This window comes from Gasterosteus aculeatus, chromosome 3 (genome assembly GCF_964276395.1).
Source record: "Gasterosteus aculeatus chromosome 3, fGasAcu3.hap1.1, whole genome shotgun sequence".
NCBI lineage: Eukaryota > Metazoa > Chordata > Actinopteri > Perciformes > Gasterosteidae > Gasterosteus > Gasterosteus aculeatus.
Genome location: NC_135690.1, coordinates 1,324,988 through 1,343,137, shown reverse-complemented (window position 1 = coordinate 1,343,137; position 18,150 = coordinate 1,324,988). Strand labels below are relative to the sequence as shown.

General features: G+C 48.0%; 1 protein-coding gene across 13 annotated transcripts in view; it reads left to right on the top strand.

Annotated features, from left to right (window-relative positions):
• The window catches only part of kmt2cb (lysine (K)-specific methyltransferase 2Cb), a 56,107-nt gene extending 38,597 nt beyond the window's left edge, over positions 1 to 17,510 (top strand). For 10 of the 13 annotated variants that reach the window (XM_078098605.1, XM_040170551.2, XM_078098607.1 and 7 more), the window contains 25 exons: positions 182 to 2,134; positions 2,583 to 2,896; positions 3,012 to 4,543; positions 4,628 to 4,739; positions 4,854 to 4,920; positions 5,003 to 5,063; positions 5,184 to 5,416; positions 6,372 to 8,021; positions 8,236 to 8,427; positions 9,193 to 9,357; positions 9,458 to 9,587; positions 10,020 to 10,167; positions 10,331 to 10,515; positions 10,660 to 10,796; positions 10,996 to 11,269; positions 11,455 to 11,594; positions 12,122 to 12,232; positions 12,338 to 13,454; positions 13,547 to 13,683; positions 13,777 to 13,919; positions 14,045 to 14,219; positions 14,328 to 14,444; positions 14,541 to 14,614; positions 15,028 to 15,136; positions 15,651 to 17,510. In XM_078098605.1, coding sequence (XP_077954731.1) covers positions 182 to 2,134; positions 2,583 to 2,896; positions 3,012 to 4,543; positions 4,628 to 4,739; positions 4,854 to 4,920; positions 5,003 to 5,063; positions 5,184 to 5,416; positions 6,372 to 8,021; positions 8,236 to 8,427; positions 9,193 to 9,357; positions 9,458 to 9,587; positions 10,020 to 10,167; positions 10,331 to 10,515; positions 10,660 to 10,796; positions 10,996 to 11,269; positions 11,455 to 11,594; positions 12,122 to 12,232; positions 12,338 to 13,454; positions 13,547 to 13,683; positions 13,777 to 13,919; positions 14,045 to 14,219; positions 14,328 to 14,444; positions 14,541 to 14,614; positions 15,028 to 15,136; positions 15,651 to 15,743 — 9,369 coding nt within the window. In that variant the 3' untranslated portion in view covers positions 15,744 to 17,510. The remainder of the gene's footprint in view (positions 1 to 181; positions 2,135 to 2,582; positions 2,897 to 3,011; positions 4,544 to 4,627; positions 4,740 to 4,853; positions 4,921 to 5,002; positions 5,064 to 5,183; positions 5,417 to 6,371; positions 8,022 to 8,235; positions 8,428 to 9,192; positions 9,358 to 9,457; positions 9,588 to 10,019; positions 10,168 to 10,330; positions 10,516 to 10,659; positions 10,797 to 10,995; positions 11,270 to 11,454; positions 11,595 to 12,121; positions 12,233 to 12,337; positions 13,455 to 13,546; positions 13,684 to 13,776; positions 13,920 to 14,044; positions 14,220 to 14,327; positions 14,445 to 14,540; positions 14,615 to 15,027; positions 15,137 to 15,650) is intronic. The other 3 variants (XM_078098599.1, XM_078098602.1, XM_078098598.1) reach the window with 1 other exon arrangement.
• Positions 17,511 to 18,150: the final 640 nt, after the last annotated feature.

Below are 18,150 nucleotides of genomic sequence, written 5' to 3'. Positions count from 1 at the left end.
TATATTAAGACAGCCTAGAAGTGGTGGTTTAGTAAAGCTCCCTAAACAACTGCACTATCCTCCACATTAACCCTGATGACATTGGTGGTTAGTAGGTCCAGTTCATTTTTGGCATGAGACTGATATTTGCTGCATCCGTTTTTGACGGCTAACCCTAATCTCCACTGTGCCCTTCCAACAGCAAATGAGGCAGAAAAGCAAACAGCAAGCCAAAATTGAAGCCACTCAGAAATTGGAGCAAGTTAAGAATGAGCAACTGCAGCAACAACAGCAGCAGCAGAGCAACAGCCAGTCAGAGGAAGATGGCAACAACAGTGGAAACCAGAGCCCGGCCTCCCAGCCCAGCAATGGCAGCATGTCCCCCATTCAGCAGCTCAATTCTAAAGACGGCTTTGCCAGGCCGCAGCTACCAGGGACGCCAACTTCAGGTCCCCCAGAGGATGTGTTCCTACGACCACCTCCTCCCCCTCCATCCGGCTCTTCGTCCCAGCCTCAGTCCCCACAGGTGTTCTCACCGGGTTCCTCTGGTTCCAGACCCTCTTCTCCATGGGACCCATATGCCAAGATGGTTGGGACCCCGAGACCTCCAAATACATGTCGCAGAATGGCTGTGGAATCTGGTAAATCCCCCACGTCCTTGATGGAGCAGCAGGACAGAGGGAGACCCTCCCCTGTTAATGAATCTTTTGGCTCTCCAACATCAATGAGCAGTGACCCTTATGCCAAACCACCGGACACGCCAAGGCCAACTGGGGAAATGGACCCCTTCCTGAAGCCCATGGGTCCCCCAAGGGCCAGTCAGGCTGCTCAGGGAAGGCCCCCCATGGGCTCTCCGGGCAGAGACCCATACTCAAGGCCCATGATAAGGAATGAGGCCTACCAGCGCATGGCCCAGAACCGGATGATCTTGTCTGACCCTTACTCAAGGCCTTTACTAACACCAATCCCTGGAAGTAATGAATCTGGCTCAGTCCCTCTGTTCAAAACCCCTATGCCCCCTCCTCAGGCTCAGGATACCTTCAACCGACCCGGCCCATATCCTACCGACAGGTTCTCCCAGAATCAGCTCAATGACCCCTATGCTCAGCCTCCGCATACCCCGAGACCATGCGGAAATGACAACTTCACCAGTCCTCCTCGAATGGGACAACATCACCCTCAGGTGCACCCGTTTACTCAGCCAGGACCAATGACTCAAATGTCTAGAAACCCCTACGCCCATGCACCTTCTACTCCGAGGCCCGACCACTTCACCTATGACCCTTTCGCCCAGCCCCCTGGATCCAACAAACCGGCCACTGACCCTTTCTCTCAGTCTACAGGTAACCAACGATCCATGAATGAAGCCAGTGCTCAACCTCGCCCATTTTTTGAGCCCTATGCCCGACCCCCCGGCACCCCGCGTCCACACGACAACTACGCCTCTAACCCGTCTTCAGACCCCTACTCACAAGCTCCTTCTACTCCTCGACCAAGTGGGATGAACCAGTTCACACATCAGCCGCACCATGGACAGAGGATGTCCCCTTCCCACTCAGTGGACCCTTACGCTCAGCCACCAGGTACTCCACGGCCCTCTGTTGGAGACAGGTTTTCTAAGTCCCCGGGCAGCCAGAGGGGGACAATAGAGCCATTTACCAGTACGCCCGGGACATCTAGGCCAGGGAGCAGTGACATGTTTCCCCAGCCTGGGGCTTCCAGACCGATGCTCAGTGACCCCTACGCCCAGCCCCCAGGGACCCCACGGCCTGGTCCTGATGTGCTCGGCAGACAAGGACCAAGGCTAGGACTGATGGGAAGCCAGGATCTTTTCTCCCCACCTCAAGGCCGACTTCACGAGACCTTTCCTCATCCAGGCTCACAAACACCGAAACACCCCAGTGTTTCAGAAGATGGATTCACACAGTCACCCTCCAGGAGACCCATTCAAACACCCGGCCATGACCCATATGAGCAAGCCCCCATGACCCCTCGGCCACAGTCGATGGAGAAAATGGAAATGAAAGATCAGTCATTTCTAGGTAACAATGGAACTGTTCTTCATGACCCGGGCCATCTGTCTAACAACCCGCAAATGCATGGTGCTTCCTCTGAAGGCGTTGCTCTCGCTGAGAGTGAGGAGAGACTTAGACAGGTACGTGAAAAGCCTTGTCTGAATGTTCGTATCACTCATACGATACTAAAGCAATTCTATTGTTGTCCATTCTCGTTTTCCTAACATAAAATATTTGGGTGTTTTTTAAACACGATGGTCGTAGTTTTAGCTTTGGCCATCAGTTTTTGAATGTTTCACTCAGTTAGTGAGATTCAGAGACATTAATAGTTAAACACGGCAAGAACGACCGTCAGATAACCACACAGCAGCAACGACACCCTGCCAAGCCATATAGTGAGCCATATTATTAAGCCCATTTTTGGGAATTGAGAATGTCAGGGATAGAAGCACGTAAAGGAAGTCAAAAACTGTGGAGTTTTAAGTAGCTGACGATCTGTTGTAACTGTAGAAATACTATTGAACGCTATAGTTGGCCCATTCACCATGTTACGGGCTAAATATATGTACCTTTGTTTGTCTTTTTTAGCGACAAAGAATTAGAGAGCTAATCCTCAAGCAGCAGCAACAGAGGAGTGCTATTCGACAGGAGAGGGGCCCTCAGGAACCCGCTGGCATCATAACCCCAGGAGCAGCACGGCCCTGGCCCCAGGAGGGCCCTGGGCATCAGGGGGAAATGTTCAACCGGCCTCCCCCACCTTATCCTGGACAAGGACCCATGAGAGGGCCAATGCGGTTTCCTGGACCTTTTCTAGGCAATCAGCGTGGCCCTTTCCCTAATGACGGACAACTCCCCAGGGGCCCACATCCTGGAGATCCTAGTTTGAGACATCCAGGACCAAGGTTTGTGTGATGATGCCATTTTTAGGATATTCTGTAATCGATTACTCACCACTGCACAAATCTAGGAAGTCCCATGCTCTGTATTTTTACATTTTGTTCTCTTATCCTATTTTAGGTTTGCGTTTCCACCTGGGGCTCTTGGACCTCATGGGGCCCAAGAGTTCTTCCCTCGAGGGCAACACCCAATGCAGGACGTCCCTCCTCAAATGCGACGGTCCATGTCTGCCGAAATGGCAAAGAACATGGGGGGTAACCCGATGGGGCTTCCCCAGCACTTCCCGCCGCGTGGCATGCCAGTGCAGCAGCACAACATAATGGGTCAGCCTTTCATCGAGCTGCGACACAGAGCCATAGAAAACAGGTCTCGTATGCCGTTTCCGCCTGGTGCTATGCAAGGAAGCCACATGGATCTCAATCTGCAGGGTCAGCGGCTACCGGGATTCCAAGGAACACCCGACTCCAGGTTCCCTTTTAATCAGGGGGCCAGGATGATGGACCCCATGGCCAGCAACAGTGGGCATGTACAGCTGTCTGCCAGCATGGACAATCTTCATCAGCACGCCCAAATGTCAGGAAACCACGCACTCAGACAATCCCATTTGATGAGATCCATGAGCCAGCCTGCTTCAAATGAGACCCAGAACATGGCAGCCTCTATGATCCTGACGGCGCACCCTGCTGGGCAGACTGAGGGAGGCTCCGTGTCCGGTAGTGAAGGTGTGGAGGAGAAACTGGATGCAGAAGAATCAGCTGTCAAAGATCTTGAGGACGTGGAGGTGAAAGACTTGGTGGATGCTGACTTGGAAAATCTCAATTTGGACCCTGAAGATGGCAAAGACTTGGATCTGGAGACGAATGACCTACACCTTGATGACTTCCTAAAATCTGGGAAATTTGACATCATTGCCTATACGGACCCTGACCTAGATGACATCAAGAAAGACATGTTTAATCACGAACTGGATCTCAGTGATCCTATGGATGACAGTGCAGACACCACAGACATCAACAAAAACACCTGCACAGGAAGTGGGGCGTCGTCCAGTTCGGCATCACTTTCTGCAATGTCGGAGTCCTCCGGGGTTCAGTCGGTAGCTGAAGTTAAGCTAGAAGCCCCCGGGAGTCAGGACTCTGCTTCTTTGGCACTTGGACAAGAAATTAAAATGGAAGTCAAAGACTGTAAGCAACTCTCTGATGTTGTAGACCAGCAAACCTCAAACCAGCAGGGAGGGCTCTCTGACTCCACCCCGGTGCTGTCTGGTTTACTCATAAAGCAGCAGCCTGAGGAACAGTCATTAAATCCAATCATTGAGTCTGTCAGTCAAGGAGTTAACCTCATGCCCCAGCCGAACCAAGCCACCGACACGGGACTTACCGACACTGCAGGAGAAACCTCTATGAGCGACTTTGGGGAAGATGGATTGGACCAGAGTGTTCTGGACCAGAGCGGCCTGACGCTGGCCCAGCAGGAGGCCTTGAGCCAAGCGTTGGGTCAGCACGGCCAACTGCACCGTCCTCTCCTGCTAGAGGAGCAGCCACTCCTATTGCAGGACCTTCTCGACCAGGAGAGGCAGGAGCAACAGCAGCAGAGGCAGATGCAGGCCATGATACGCCAGCGCTCCAGCGACTCCTTCTTCCCCAACATCGGTAAAGCACTCGGGCCACAACTTGTAGTCATGGGCATGTTTGAGACCCGCTGTGTATTGAGAGTGCATTATTTTTCCTTTTCAGATTTTGATGCCATCACTGATCCCATCATGAAAGCTAAAATGGTTGCTCTGAAAGGCATCAACAAAGTCATGGTTCAGAACAACATGGGGATGGCCCCAATGGTCATGAACAGGTAAAAAGGGTTTTTCTTTCTTGAGCAGAATTTTGGTTTTAAAGCAATGATAATTGCTACTGTGGTGGATTGGATGACAAAATGCTGTGTGGTCGATGTATTGCTCCATCACAGATTTCCTCCTGGTCCTCCACCACCTTGTCCCGAAAGCACACCGCTTCCTCCACAAGTTGTTGGACAGGTAATTGAATTATCAATCTTCTTGGATATTATACGAATCTATAATGAAAAACATATAACATATTTGTCAACTTTGCTTTCAGGATGGAAAACTGACACAAGTAGCAAGACCGACTCCTCCAAACTTTGGACCAGGATTTGTCAGTAAGTTCGCTTGAAAAGTATTTTCAACCTTTTCTTTTGAAGGGCAGTCAGGCCGTGAAATATTAAGATGTTTGTTTTGTCGTGCTGTCAAGATTGCCAACAATGGTTGTTTTTTTTCAGACAATGCTCAGAGGGCTCAATACGAGGAGTGGCTCCAGGAGACTCAGCAACTACTTCAGATGCAGCAGAAGTTTCTGGAAGAGAAGATTGGGGCCCACAGGAAGTCTAAGAAAGCCCTGTCTGCCAAGCAGAGAACGGCTAAGAAGGCAGGGAGAGAGTTCCCTGAGGAGGACGCTGAGCAGCTCAAACATGTCACGGAGCAGCAGGGTGTAGTGCAGAAACAACTGGAGCAGGTAAATATTCGGCCTGTCAAGCTCCACCACTGAATCAATCTCTGCCGTCCCCTCAACAATGGCTTACCACAGCATTTTCCTCTCATTAGACGTGTGAAGCAGCGTTTTGTGTTCATATGGCCGTGCACTAGAAGTAGTTGCCTACATGTCGACAGTAATTAAGACTATGTTATGGAGGATGTATGGCGTTCAAATAAGGTATATCTGAATTATTTAAACAAATTAACTGTAAAGTTTATTTGTAGTGTCATTACAAATAAGTAGCATTTTAAGGGGAAGGGAAACGCAATTATTTAAGAGTTAAAATATTTATTTGAACTGCATTATTTTTTATTTATCTTACATTAATAGTATACTTCATTAGTATTACATATGAACTAAGTAGTCTAATTGTTTTGGTATTTAAAAACAGACTTTCCTAAATATACTTGGACACACAGGAATCAGGAAACATTTATTAGCCAAAATATGTCAAACATACAAGGAATTTGTCTTGGCGGTTAGTGCGCGACAGTAGACAGAGAAGACAGCAGTGCACAAGTAATAAAATAAAGTGGAATGAAATGCTAATGCAATGGGTTAGTAGAATAAGGCTATGGTTTAGTATAAAACAAGGGAATAAAGTTAAACAATATTAAATATTAAAAAGTTAAAAAGAAAAATATTAAGCATAAAGTGCACTAACGAACAAGTAACAGACAAGAGACAAAGTGACAAGTGACGACAAAGTGATGAATTGCCATGTGACAGGATTGTGTCTGCACTGCCCCTGTCAACGTGCTTTCACTACCTGAGAGAGTAGCGTTGAAAACAATGTCGTGGTTGTATATTCCAACTTCTGCTTTAAAGTTAAATTCTTCAGTTTGTGTTTGAAATTAAAATCATACATTTCTACCCTTGGGTCTGATCAAAAGAACGTGAACGTGATATTTTTTCTTAATGTGTTTTGTTTCAGATCCGCAAGCAGCAGAAGGAGCACGCTGAACTCATAGAGGAGTATCGAGTCAAACAGCAGCAGAACAATATGACACCCGTACTGCCTGGGATGCACCCAATGCCTGGCCCCGCTGGAATGGTCCCGAGTGGACCGCCGAATGTCCAACCTCCTCTCAACCCTATAATGCAGATGCCACTTCATCCTGGCCCGCCAAATCCACCTCCCTGTAATCCCAACCCACCACCCGGCTGGCACCCTGGTGCTCCCATGCCCATGGCGGGCCCGGGAATGCCCCCCATAATGCACCCCCAAGTACCTGTGGGAAATCCAGGTCAACCTCATCAGATGCCAATAGGTAATATACCTCAACACTCGCAAATGCCTGTGGATCCCCAGGCACCACCAGCTCCACCCGGTGGTGTAAAACCCGTACAGGGAGGTGGTGTGAAGTTTGATGACAACAACCCATTCAGTGAAGGCTTTCAGGAGCGGGAGAGGCGGGAGAGGCTCAGGGAGCAGCAGGAGAGACAGCGGGTGCAGCTAATGCATGAAGTGGAACGTCAGAGAGCCCTGAAACACCGCATGGAAATGGAGCAACAAGGGATGATGGGGCCAGAGGGGAACATGGCACCGCTCGCTCAGATGCCGTTTTTCAACGCCGAGCTGCCACAAGACTTCATGCAGCCCCAGAGGCCTCCTCTGCAGCAGCAACAGCAGCAACTTGCACCGATGTTCCCCCAGCAGCAGGGCATGCAGCCCGGCATGGGCTCCCCGCCCGGGGCGTTCATGCAAGGCGAAAGGAGGGCCATGATGGGCAATGGGATGATGCACCGCGACATGGGGCCCGGTTTGGGATCTGATAATGTCGGCCTACAAGCGCCGAATTTTGCCCAATGTCAACAGAGACCTCGTCACTTCAGCGGGCCAGGACTGATGCTTCCGATGCCGGGTGAGGGTCCACCATTTGGAGGCGACTCGGCTACGCCTCTACCGTCTAACTTTCCAGGCTCCGGTCAGTCTCTCATCCAACTCTACTCCAACATCATTCCAGACGAGAAGGGCAAGAAGAAAAGGAACCGAAAAAAGAAGAAGGATGACGACGCCGATTCAGTGAAGACCCCTTCAACGCCTCACTCGGACCTTACAGCCCCGCTCACACCGTGTGTCTCAGACACCTCCTCTACTCCAACCAGGAACACCCATCTGTTTGGTGAGCAGGACCTTTCAAGGTCCCCCTTACTGGGATCCTCCACCCCCAGTCACTCTGAGCTGGAGAGGCAGCTTTCTGGAGGCCAATCCGGACACCACGGCGGCTCGTCGGACGCAGCAAGAACCCAGGCTCAGGAACACGACAGGATCCTTAACAACATCAAGCTGGAGCAGATGGATGCCAGCGAGTGTCACGGGCCCCGGGAAGGCCCCATCGGCTCGGAAATGAGCTACGTGAAGCAGGAGGGTAAAAGGGGGAGTGTGTCCCCCTTCCCTGCGGGGCAAAGTCCCAACAAGGGGGAGGCGGGCAATGAACTACTGAAACACCTTCTGAAGAACAAGAGCACACCTCCATCTGGATTGTCCCAGCAGAGGTCAGAGGAGAGCATGCGCCTGGAGGAGGAGGAGCTGGCAGACTGCAAAGCCCTGCTGAGGCAAAGCTCCATGGACAGCAATGGGGTCAGTCTGGTGTCTTTGTGTTAGTCATAGTGCTAGAGCGCCGAGCGATCAACATAGTGAGTCATAGACGGGCCAGGTGATTCAGACGGGGGGCGGGAGGGTGGTTAAATTGGTATGAGTCATAGCTGTACATTTATGAATGAGTCATAGTTCAGTGTTTGAAAACATCCAACTTGGAGGCATAACTCAATTTATGCTTTTTTCACGTCTCCAGGCGTACTCGGATGGCACTCAAGACTTCGCTGGAACGGTGCTCCTTGAACAGGAGAAGAAGAAAGGGAGGAACAAGAGGGCACCGAAAGGAGGGGAGAAGACTACATCTCGCTACAAGAAGAGGAAGAAGGAAGGGGATGAGCGGCAACTAATGCACTCTGGCCCCGACACTGTAATGAGCCAAATCAAACAGGTAAGATTCATTTCAAGTCCGTATCACCTGCTCTTCATTAAATTGGTTGGGGCTGCACCACTACACCTCTTTGGGAACAGGGGATGGTAGGAGGATTATGGCTTGGAATCCCAACACCTTATTCAGAATTCAGCAGTGTTGATTAATTAATGGTGTCCACCGAGTGCACAGGCACTAATTTTGCATATTATAAGCATTGTATTGTAATAAGATCGTGGACCACAGTTGCACACATGTATTAGAGGGTGTTATTATTCAGGAAAGTGAAAGGCGATTCATGATTATACACCAAGCAGTTCATTGATAGAGGTTTATTAATTTAAACATCATGAATCGGACTCATTAGAAATGTAGTACAATATCACCTCACCGTCATTTAGTATAGCTCTTCAGAACCAAATGAGTGGGCACTTTGTATGCTGGTTTTTCACACTAGTATCACACAAAGCGAAATAAAGGGAAATAATGGCTGCGTGGTTTTGAGCAGGGAAAGCTCCTTGAACAGATTTTTCCTCCCATTTGCCACATTATACTTTTAGGTTGTTGTTGCTAGTATTCTTCTGGTAGTCAATCAAAACTCGAGGCCACAGTTGCAGAGATTTCACCTCAGGCACGAGGGTCTATATTAAGAGGTAACATTGTGGGGGATTTTACAGGCAGTAAAAGAAGATGTTAGGGTATAATCCTGCACACCAAACCTAATACTAAGATGAATGATCATCATAAATGTAATGCACAAACTCCTGTTTCTCCCTCCTGACACAGCAGCTCTCCCTGTTGCCCCTAATGGAGCCGCTGATTGGGGTCAACTTTGCCCACTTCGCTCCCTACGGCAGCGGCCAGCTTAATGGAGAGAACCTCCTGTCGGGTACCTTCGGCAGCGCCTCACTCGACGGAGTGTCCGACTATTACTCCCAGCTGGCCTACAAGGTGAGATCCGCTTACCGTACCAACTGGGTTAACAGTGGACTGTGTGTTTTGTGTGTGCGTGGCATGCGCTGACTCTGCATTTTGGTTTTGATTCCTACAGCAGAGTAACCTTAGCAATCCACCAACACCACCGGCGTCGCTTCCACCCACCCCACCACCGGTGAACCGACAGAAGATGATCAATGGATTTGCCACGACGGAAGAGCTGGCCAGCAAAGCTGCCGCCTTGGGTAAGCGCTCCGACGGACGTACCTTAGAGGTGTACAACGCAGGATTTACCAGACACAACCATTCATTGACTCATGAATCCCTCTTGATGATCACTTAGAACAACTAGAAGTATGTGGACATCCTGCTCTGTCCTGGCATCTATTTCCCCATTATTTTGCTGTGTTTGGGATATTTCTGGCAGTCTAACCTCCGGTCACGTGCAAGTTTTCATCCAAGAGGCCACTAAACTGGCAGTCTAAATACATATACAGTGAGGTGACGGTTTGACCATCTCGTTTACAGACATTAAGCAGCAATCCCTGCGTAGGAAATCTTCAATGAAGTTACATGACTCTGTATTGCATAATCCTAGTCTCGCAATGAGGATTATTACCTTCCCTTTGAGTGCACATACTGTGCACGTGTTGATGTTGTGCTCCTATTCCACACAGTGTCCAAAGGCCTGGTCCCGAAGCCACTACATGTTCCGTTTAGGACTGAGGAAGACCTTCTAGCCCGGGCCATTGCACAGGGTCCCAAGACTGTGGATGTACCGGCCTCCCTGCCCACACCGCCTCACAACAACCAGGAGGAGCTCAGGTAAAACTCCTTCTCAGTGTCTTTCGGAGGGCTACTGGCCCACTAACCGTTGTCATAGCGTTTGTTTGTGTTTAGTGCCCATGTAATCGCGATAAGGGATCTGGGCCGCACGGTCCCGACACACGTGATTCATCTTTTGTTTCTTCCCCTTAAATGATGACAGCAACAGAGGACAGGAGCCTTGCAAGGACAGGGACACACCAGACAGTTTCGTTCCATCCTCATCTCCTGAGAGCGTGGTCGGCATGGAGATCACTCGCTACCCTGACTTGTCTCTGGTGAAGGAAGAGCCACGGTCCCCATGTCTGTCTCCGGTCCTCCCCATGCTTCCTGCGCCTGACGGGAAAGGTAAACACACAGGACATTCATTTCTCTGATTGTGATCATGATTAATTGGGTGTGTTTTGTGCATGCAATTAAATACACAACTCCAGCGTACCTTACAAGTAGTAGTACAAAGCTTTATGCATGTGCTCCGTTTTTATTTTCCAGGATCTCAAATCAAACTGCAGGACATCAAAACAGAGCCGTCGGCGATGTTCTTCGGCTCCCCCTTTGGCTCCATGTCTAATGATTCCAAACAAGGGCTGGTGTCTGTAGCTATCACACTGAGACCAGCTGCAGCAGAGGTATGAATATGTGACACTGATTTGTTAGTAGTCAGATAAACCAGCCTCTTTGGAGGACTAAATTGACTTTGATTTTATTATTTCTCTAATAAGTAGCCAATGAGAGAGCATACTTTAGGGCCAACTTTAACTTTAAATGTGGATTTATAAATGAGAGTTTGGATGAAAGATCTAATTAACTTCCTTTGTTTCCTCTCAGAATATCACAGGTGTGGTGGCAGCCATTTCCGACCTACTGTGCGTGAAGATCCCCAGTAGCTACGAGGTCAGCAGCACGCCAGACAGGGGGCACCCATCAATGCTCAGTGGGCCACGGGTGGGCCCCCACGGCATGGAGCCTCGGCTCTTCCACGGACAAGTCGACAACGGAGGGCTTCACGGGCGGCCGGGACAGATGATGAGGCCCAGTGGAGCACATGCAATGATGCAACAGCAGCAGGCACATCATTTCCGATTCCATCCCAACAGCCCAGGTGAGGGAGAAAAGCTAAATTAAATGGGAACATTTTTAATTGAAAGTCGTGTCTCATTAGCGCTAAACATAATTACTGCCTGTGAAAGGGCAAAAAGTAGCAACCGTGAAGGTCAAGTATCATTACACTGTAGGTTTACAATCAGAAAATGCGCTTAGGAATGTCCTCCCTTTTCCTTACGTCAGGTGCAGCTCTGGCTCGAGGACCAGACCAGAGGCCCCCAGCCAGCCCGGGATGCAAACCTCACTGGTGTTGCCATTGTAAGGTGGTGGTTCTGGGAAATGGAGTGCAGAAATCCATCAAAGATCTCCCCGCCCACATGAAGGTACCAAATGAATGCGTTTTAAATACTTTGAATAGCCGCAGGGTGGAACATGAGTAGGCAGGCCACTTTTCAGCCACCTTTCACGATCAGAGTGAATTTGACAATACCGATGTACAAAGTTTATACATACACAGTACCGGTTCAGAGAAAGTCCTCTCTGCCAAATGATTCTAGATCATTTATTATAGATTTCCCTGACTTCACCTATGAAAGTATTATCTATGTTCAGCCTTAGGGGCCATAAACATTCACGCACACAAACATTGCACCACAGTAATACTGCATATATCCTCTGATTATGTAAATCCGGCCGGCTCTAGTTAAATCCCTTTCAGATGAATTGGTGGGTTAAATGGCCTACCCCATGACTTCAGTCATTAGTGTGTTGGTATTTTGAATATCGTATGTTTTTTTAATTTATTACTTTTTTTAACATGAGTTGAGCTTAAGCAGTTCAAATCGTGGAGGCTTTGATTTAACACCTCATTCTATATTCAGACGGTTAAAGTTCGGACTTCTCTCATTAGGAATCTGGAGCCCGTTTGAAATCTGAAGACCTGGTGTTCTGTAGTCACAGCTGCTTCCTTCTCTACTGTTCCTCGTCCCCCCTGCAATCCAGATCCACCACAGAAACTAAGGTCTGCACAGCTGGAAAACACCACGGCTCCAAATAACACAAAATTGATTTCTCTTTTTTTTGAATGTTATTACTGGACATCATGGTTGTTGTCTCATCTTTTCAGGAATCGGTGTCCCTTCTCCCCGACCCCGACCAAACCGAGAGCCTTTCCAAGATCCTGCACCAGTACAGCAACAACATGTCATCGCTGGATGTGCACTGCCTGGCCCAGCTTCAGCCTAAGCAGTCTCCCCCCTCCACTCCTCCCATTCCCTTTCCCATGGCAGACGAGACGGCCAAGATGGACATCAAGTCCGATGCCATCAAGGTCACGATGAAGCTGAAGGCCCGGCCAAGGTCCCATGATGGCTGGCACCAGGGAAAGAGACAGAAAGGACTTCGCTGGAGGAAGTGGACTGTCCAGGTGTTGGTACCAAGGGGGAACTCGCAACTCCCGGATGAGGATAAGATTGACGAGCTCCTGAAGAAGCTCGGGGCCTCGCTGCGGCCCCCCGCGTCGCTCCGGGACCGCAGGCGATGCTGCTTCTGCCACCAGTTTGGCGACGGGATCACCGACGGCCCCGCTCGGCTCCTCAACCTCGACCTCGACGCGTGGGTTCACCTCAACTGCGCCCTGTGGTCGACGGAGGTCTACGAGACGCAGGCCGGCGCCCTGATCAACGTGGAGCTCGCGCTGCGCCGCAGCCAGACGGTGCGCTGCGCCTACTGCCAGCAGACCGGAGCCACCAGCGGCTGCCACCGCCTGCGCTGCACCAACGTCTACCATTTCACCTGCGCGCTGCACGCCCACTGCACCTTCTTCAAGGACAAGACCATGCTGTGTCACGCCCACAGGCCGCGCGGGACCGCCGGGCAGGCGCTGGAGCACGAGCTGCGCTGCTTCGCCGTCTTCCGCCGCGTCTACGTCCAGAGGGACGAGGTGCGGCAGATCGCCTCCGCCGTCCGGCAGCCAGAGCTGGGCTACACCTTTCGGGTCGGCAGCCTGGTGCTGCACGCCGTGGGACAACTGACCCCTCTGCAAATGGCCGCTTTCCATTCCTCGACGGCCATCTTCCCAGTGGGCTACGAGGCTTGCCGCATCTACTGGAGCATGCGCCACGGGAACCGGCGCTGCCGCTACGTCTGCTCCGTCGAGGACAGAGAGGAGCTGCCGGAGTTTACCATCAGAGTGATCGAACAGGGCTACCAGGACCTGGTCCTGACCGACACCTCTGCTAAAGGTTTGTCCTCGCCCGTTCGTCCCGGGAGTGTTGTTGCTGCGTGTGTGGGAGCTTGGCTTCTAACCTTGTGTGCCTTGCCTCACTGGAATTAGGAGTGTGGGATAAGGTCCTCGGCCCCGTTGCGGAGAAAAGAAACGAGGCGGGCACTCTGAAGCTCTTCCCCGTTTACCTGAAAGGAGTGGACTTGTTTGGACTCACAGTCCCTGCAGTCGTCAAGATCTCTGAATCGGTTTGTTTTTTTTTCTTTTTCCTTTCACTCAGGTCAGATATAATATTATTTAAAGGCTGCAGGACATAACCCCCCTTTATTCTTATAATCCAGCTCCCAGGAGTGGAGGCCTGCGTGCGGTACTCATTCCGGTACGGACGCAACCCTCTTGTTGAGTTGCCTCTCATATTCAATCCAGCCGGCTGTGCCCGCGCCCAACCAAGGACCAGCTCTCCCTCCACTTCTCTGGTCATAAGGTAACGCAGAGGGACGCTGACATGGAGACGCCGTCTGTTGTCCTCAAGCAAGACCTTCTTTCTCATTCTAATTGTTGTAATATAGTTCATATTTCAATGGGTTTCATTACTTCCTGTGCTTCAAGGCCGCATCCACAGGCTGTATCCAGCAGCAGTGCCAGGTCCAACCAGAATGTGGCCCAAGGAGAAGGTGGCGCCCCCCACAGCAAGCCCCCTGTAGTGCATCCCAGGTCTTCTCAGTACCGCTGGATGAAGAGCGAGTGGAGAGCCAATGTCTACCTGGCACGCTCCCGCATCCAGGTCAGTGTTCAAAATTGTGTTTTATTTCTTGCTCGGCTTTTACAGGACAGCTGATGCTCTTGCATTGTCTTCCCTGTGGGCGGGACTTATACCTCTGTGCGTTCACAGGGCTTGGGTCTGTTCGCCGCGAGGGACATCGAGAAACAAACTATGGTGATCGAGTACAACGGAACCGTCCTCCGAAATGAGGTCGCCATCAGCAAGGAGAAGAGCTATAAATCTCAGGTACTGTTTTGACACTTTTCTAAGCTGAAATGACAATTTTCTCCCGTTATGTTTGCCAAAACAAACGGCGAATAAAATCCCCTTTCTGCTCCTCAGAACCGAACGGTGTTCATGTTCCGCATCGACAGCGAACACGTGGTAGACGCCACTCGCACAGGAGGGCTGGCAAGGTACTGTGACATTCCCCTGGTTATTGTGACATTTTTGTAAACAAATAAGGAGAACATAGAATTACATCCGTCAGCCCCACATCTAGCACGGGGCTGTGGTTTGTCACTGTTTTCTAAGGTGAGGCTCCATTAATAGGGCAGGATAGCCTCCGCCCAGCGATGCTCCAGATCATCTTGAAAACGCGCCTTTTACAATACTTGAGTTTCTATTAACATGTGACGGAAATTTAAACTGCATTTTAAGAGATTTTAGATTTCTAAATTAAGCTCAAAATCAAAACAAAACTAGAATGAGACTTTTTGATTGGTACTAATTGTAAATGTAAAATGTCACACGTCCCCTTCTACTTTCAACTGTGTGTCGAAAATGTTGTTGCATGTAATGAATCTCTTTCATTTCTGTGTTTTTCCAGATACATCAACCACTCTTGTGCCCCCAACTGTGTTGCTGAGGTGGTCACATTTGAAAGGGGTTACAAAATCATCATCAGCTGCAATCGCAGAGTCGAAAAGGGAGAAGAGGTGAATATCTTTATCTTCATTAGAATATACTATACTATTCCCACAGAGTTTTTTGGAATTATGGATCGGTATGGTTCGGATTTCATCAATGCTGCTACGATAAATATTGTTTAAAGGGCAGCAATAATGTTCACTATATGCCATGAACTCAATAGTAACTCTGTGGAAACTGATCTATATCCTGAAAGATCACAGATGGCTTTTCGTCATGTTCCTGCTTTTTAAAAGATGATTGATAAAGTGTAGAATTTTCACTACATTGATTATGAATCCCACTGCTTCTATTGACCTGGCCGCCGTGTAGCAAGCGGGCGCTAGTGATGGCTAAGCTTCCACGCTGGCTGAGGCGCTACCGCTAACCATGATTCTTCAGCCCCTCCTGACCCCAAGTACTTGAGGTCAATGCCAAACCGTTACCAGAGCAAAGCAGTGGGATTCACAGCTACGCTTTCGCCGTGCATTCGGTAGCTTGAACGGGATTGTCAAGAAATGATGTTCCGCTCCTTTTTTCCAGCTGTGTTTTGACTACCAGTTTGACACCGCGGAGGGTCAGCACAAGATCGCCTGCCAGTGCGCAGCTCCCGAGTGCAGGAAGTGGATTAACTGAGCAAAACGACAAACCTAAACGCATTCCTCGCTGTGGTGTGTGGATGCTGTGGTCTCTGCACCAAGAAAGAAAAGGAAAAAAGGCTTCACATTAAGGTCATTTTATGAATGAGTGCGATGAACCCTTTTGGAGAGGTGGTTGAATTTAAGTGTTGGTTTCATCTTGATCCCGGAAAGAAAACGGGGCGGAGGAAGGGAAATGTAACACAGTAGCAGGACGTGACTCGTGCCATAAGTGAGGGGCTCTGTTGTATGAGATGCCTCCATCTGTCTGTATGTATCTGTGCGTTTTTTTCGGTGTACATGGGGTGCGGAATCCACCAGCGAATGAGAAAGCACTGTGCAGGGTGCGGCCTTATTGCTTACTAAGGGCAGGCCCTTTTGTTTCATACCGTTAATGTATACCGTATGACTAAATGTAGACATCACTGAATGAGGAATGTACAGCAACGAATACCGCGAAGGGAATATTAACTTGCACTAAAAACAAAAAAGAAAATAAACAACAACAAAAAAAACCACACACACAAAAACTTTTAAAATACTTGATTCCATGAGTCAGTTTTATCATAGATCTCTGTCATGTGATTTGTGTGGAATTCGAAAGGTTTTGTATTTATTACTGAGTGAATGAATTTTATCCTCAAAATGATGAGATTGAGTTGAAGAAGGCTAGATTGCTATTGTTTTTGAAGATTGAGGAAGACATGCTGTTACTTTTTGTATAAATGTACATAAAGAAAACTATAGGAATAACCGACCAAATACTACCTTAACCTTCTCGATGTTTGGGTGTTTTTTAATTGTTTTTGTTTTGTTTGTTATTGAAATTTATTTAAGATGGACGTTATTTCAGTTTGAGAGTATATATTATGATTATTCTGTACAGAATTTGTAATATAACCACAATAATTCACAAAGTATTTTTGTTGTATTAAAAGTAAGGTATTGTAGCGTAGTGTTTTGTGACTTACACATGCTTTGACCACTCAAAAAAAGAAATATTTTTGTTGACTAACGTAACAAGTTATCAGTTACAGAATTTAAAAAAAGACTCTTCAAATAGTAAGAGATCAGTGTGATCTGTTTGCTGTTAATCAGGTTTGATTTTAAAGAACTGTGAATTAGGTTTTGAAACCCAAAAATGACTTTTTAACTTTTTAACACAAATAGGAACACCAACATGTATTTACCTGTTTTTGTTTCTACGTTGCTTTTAAAAATACGGTGCAAACGTCTAATGATATTGTGAGTTAGGCAAACCAGTGTGTGACGGGAGGAGTCGTAATGGGGAACTCTTTGTGTGGAGCCGTAGGTTGTTTTATCTCTTTTGGACAGAAATGGCATTCTCCTTAATCAGAAATATTTCTTATACTGACACTTCACAAGTCACATGCTTAGAAACGGAAGAGTTTTTCGCGTGCACAATTTCAAGTCGACTGTAAAATTTTGGAGACAGTCTTAGAACTTGTAATGTATATGGCATGTATTTTTTTAACTTTCCGAAGACTCAATTGTATATATTTTCTCAATGAATGGTTGTAACAAAATTGTTTCTTGGATATTTTTCTTCTCTTGTATGATATTACATCATCCTGCCAGTGTGTTTGTGCTACATATTCTTGGTTGTGTAGTCAGTTATTTTTCTTTTGTTCCTTTTTTTTTTTTTTTTTTTGAAAATGCCTTTTAAAGTGTACAGAGTATGAGGTTTGGAGTTTGTGGAATTGAATTTAGAAACATTTACAAAAATAAACTATTTTACATGTTAGCAAGTTGTGTATGTGACATCAATAATCCCACAGTTTAAAACCATGAGAAAGACCCAATGCGCTGATTGTTTGGGATAATTCTTTACCTTTATCTGTGAAGGAGAAGCCATCAATGCTCCAGGGGATTAGCAAAGTATAAAAGGGATTTACATAACTGAGCGCTGCATTAAACTAAAATATCCTTTTAGAGGCCGAATGCAAGTAAATATATCAGTCGCTTCCAGACGTTTTGGCCTGTGACCCACACAGCTACCGGGAAACGAGTTATTTTACTTTTGTATCGTACTTTCTCCTCCCTCCATTCTGAAATAAACCTACAAGCTAATAAAGGGTTTATTGTGGGTCCTTGGCCGTCGCCGTTGCAGAAATGGTGTCTTATGTTTTCAATTTACTTTAAGCTCGCGTTACGACAGAAATGTCGAGCTGACATCATACAAATTGCCCTCATTTGTCAATGTCGTTGGCAACTGAGCAACAAAATATATCACTCTGTAACTTTTATATTGGAGAAAGCTATTGCTGCTAATTAAAAGATCATGGACTTTATTATCCCGTTGTAGCATCCTTGCACTGGCTCCCGTTGGATTTCTAAATGGATCCTAAGGTACCGCTTTACCTACAAAGTACTAAATATTGTAG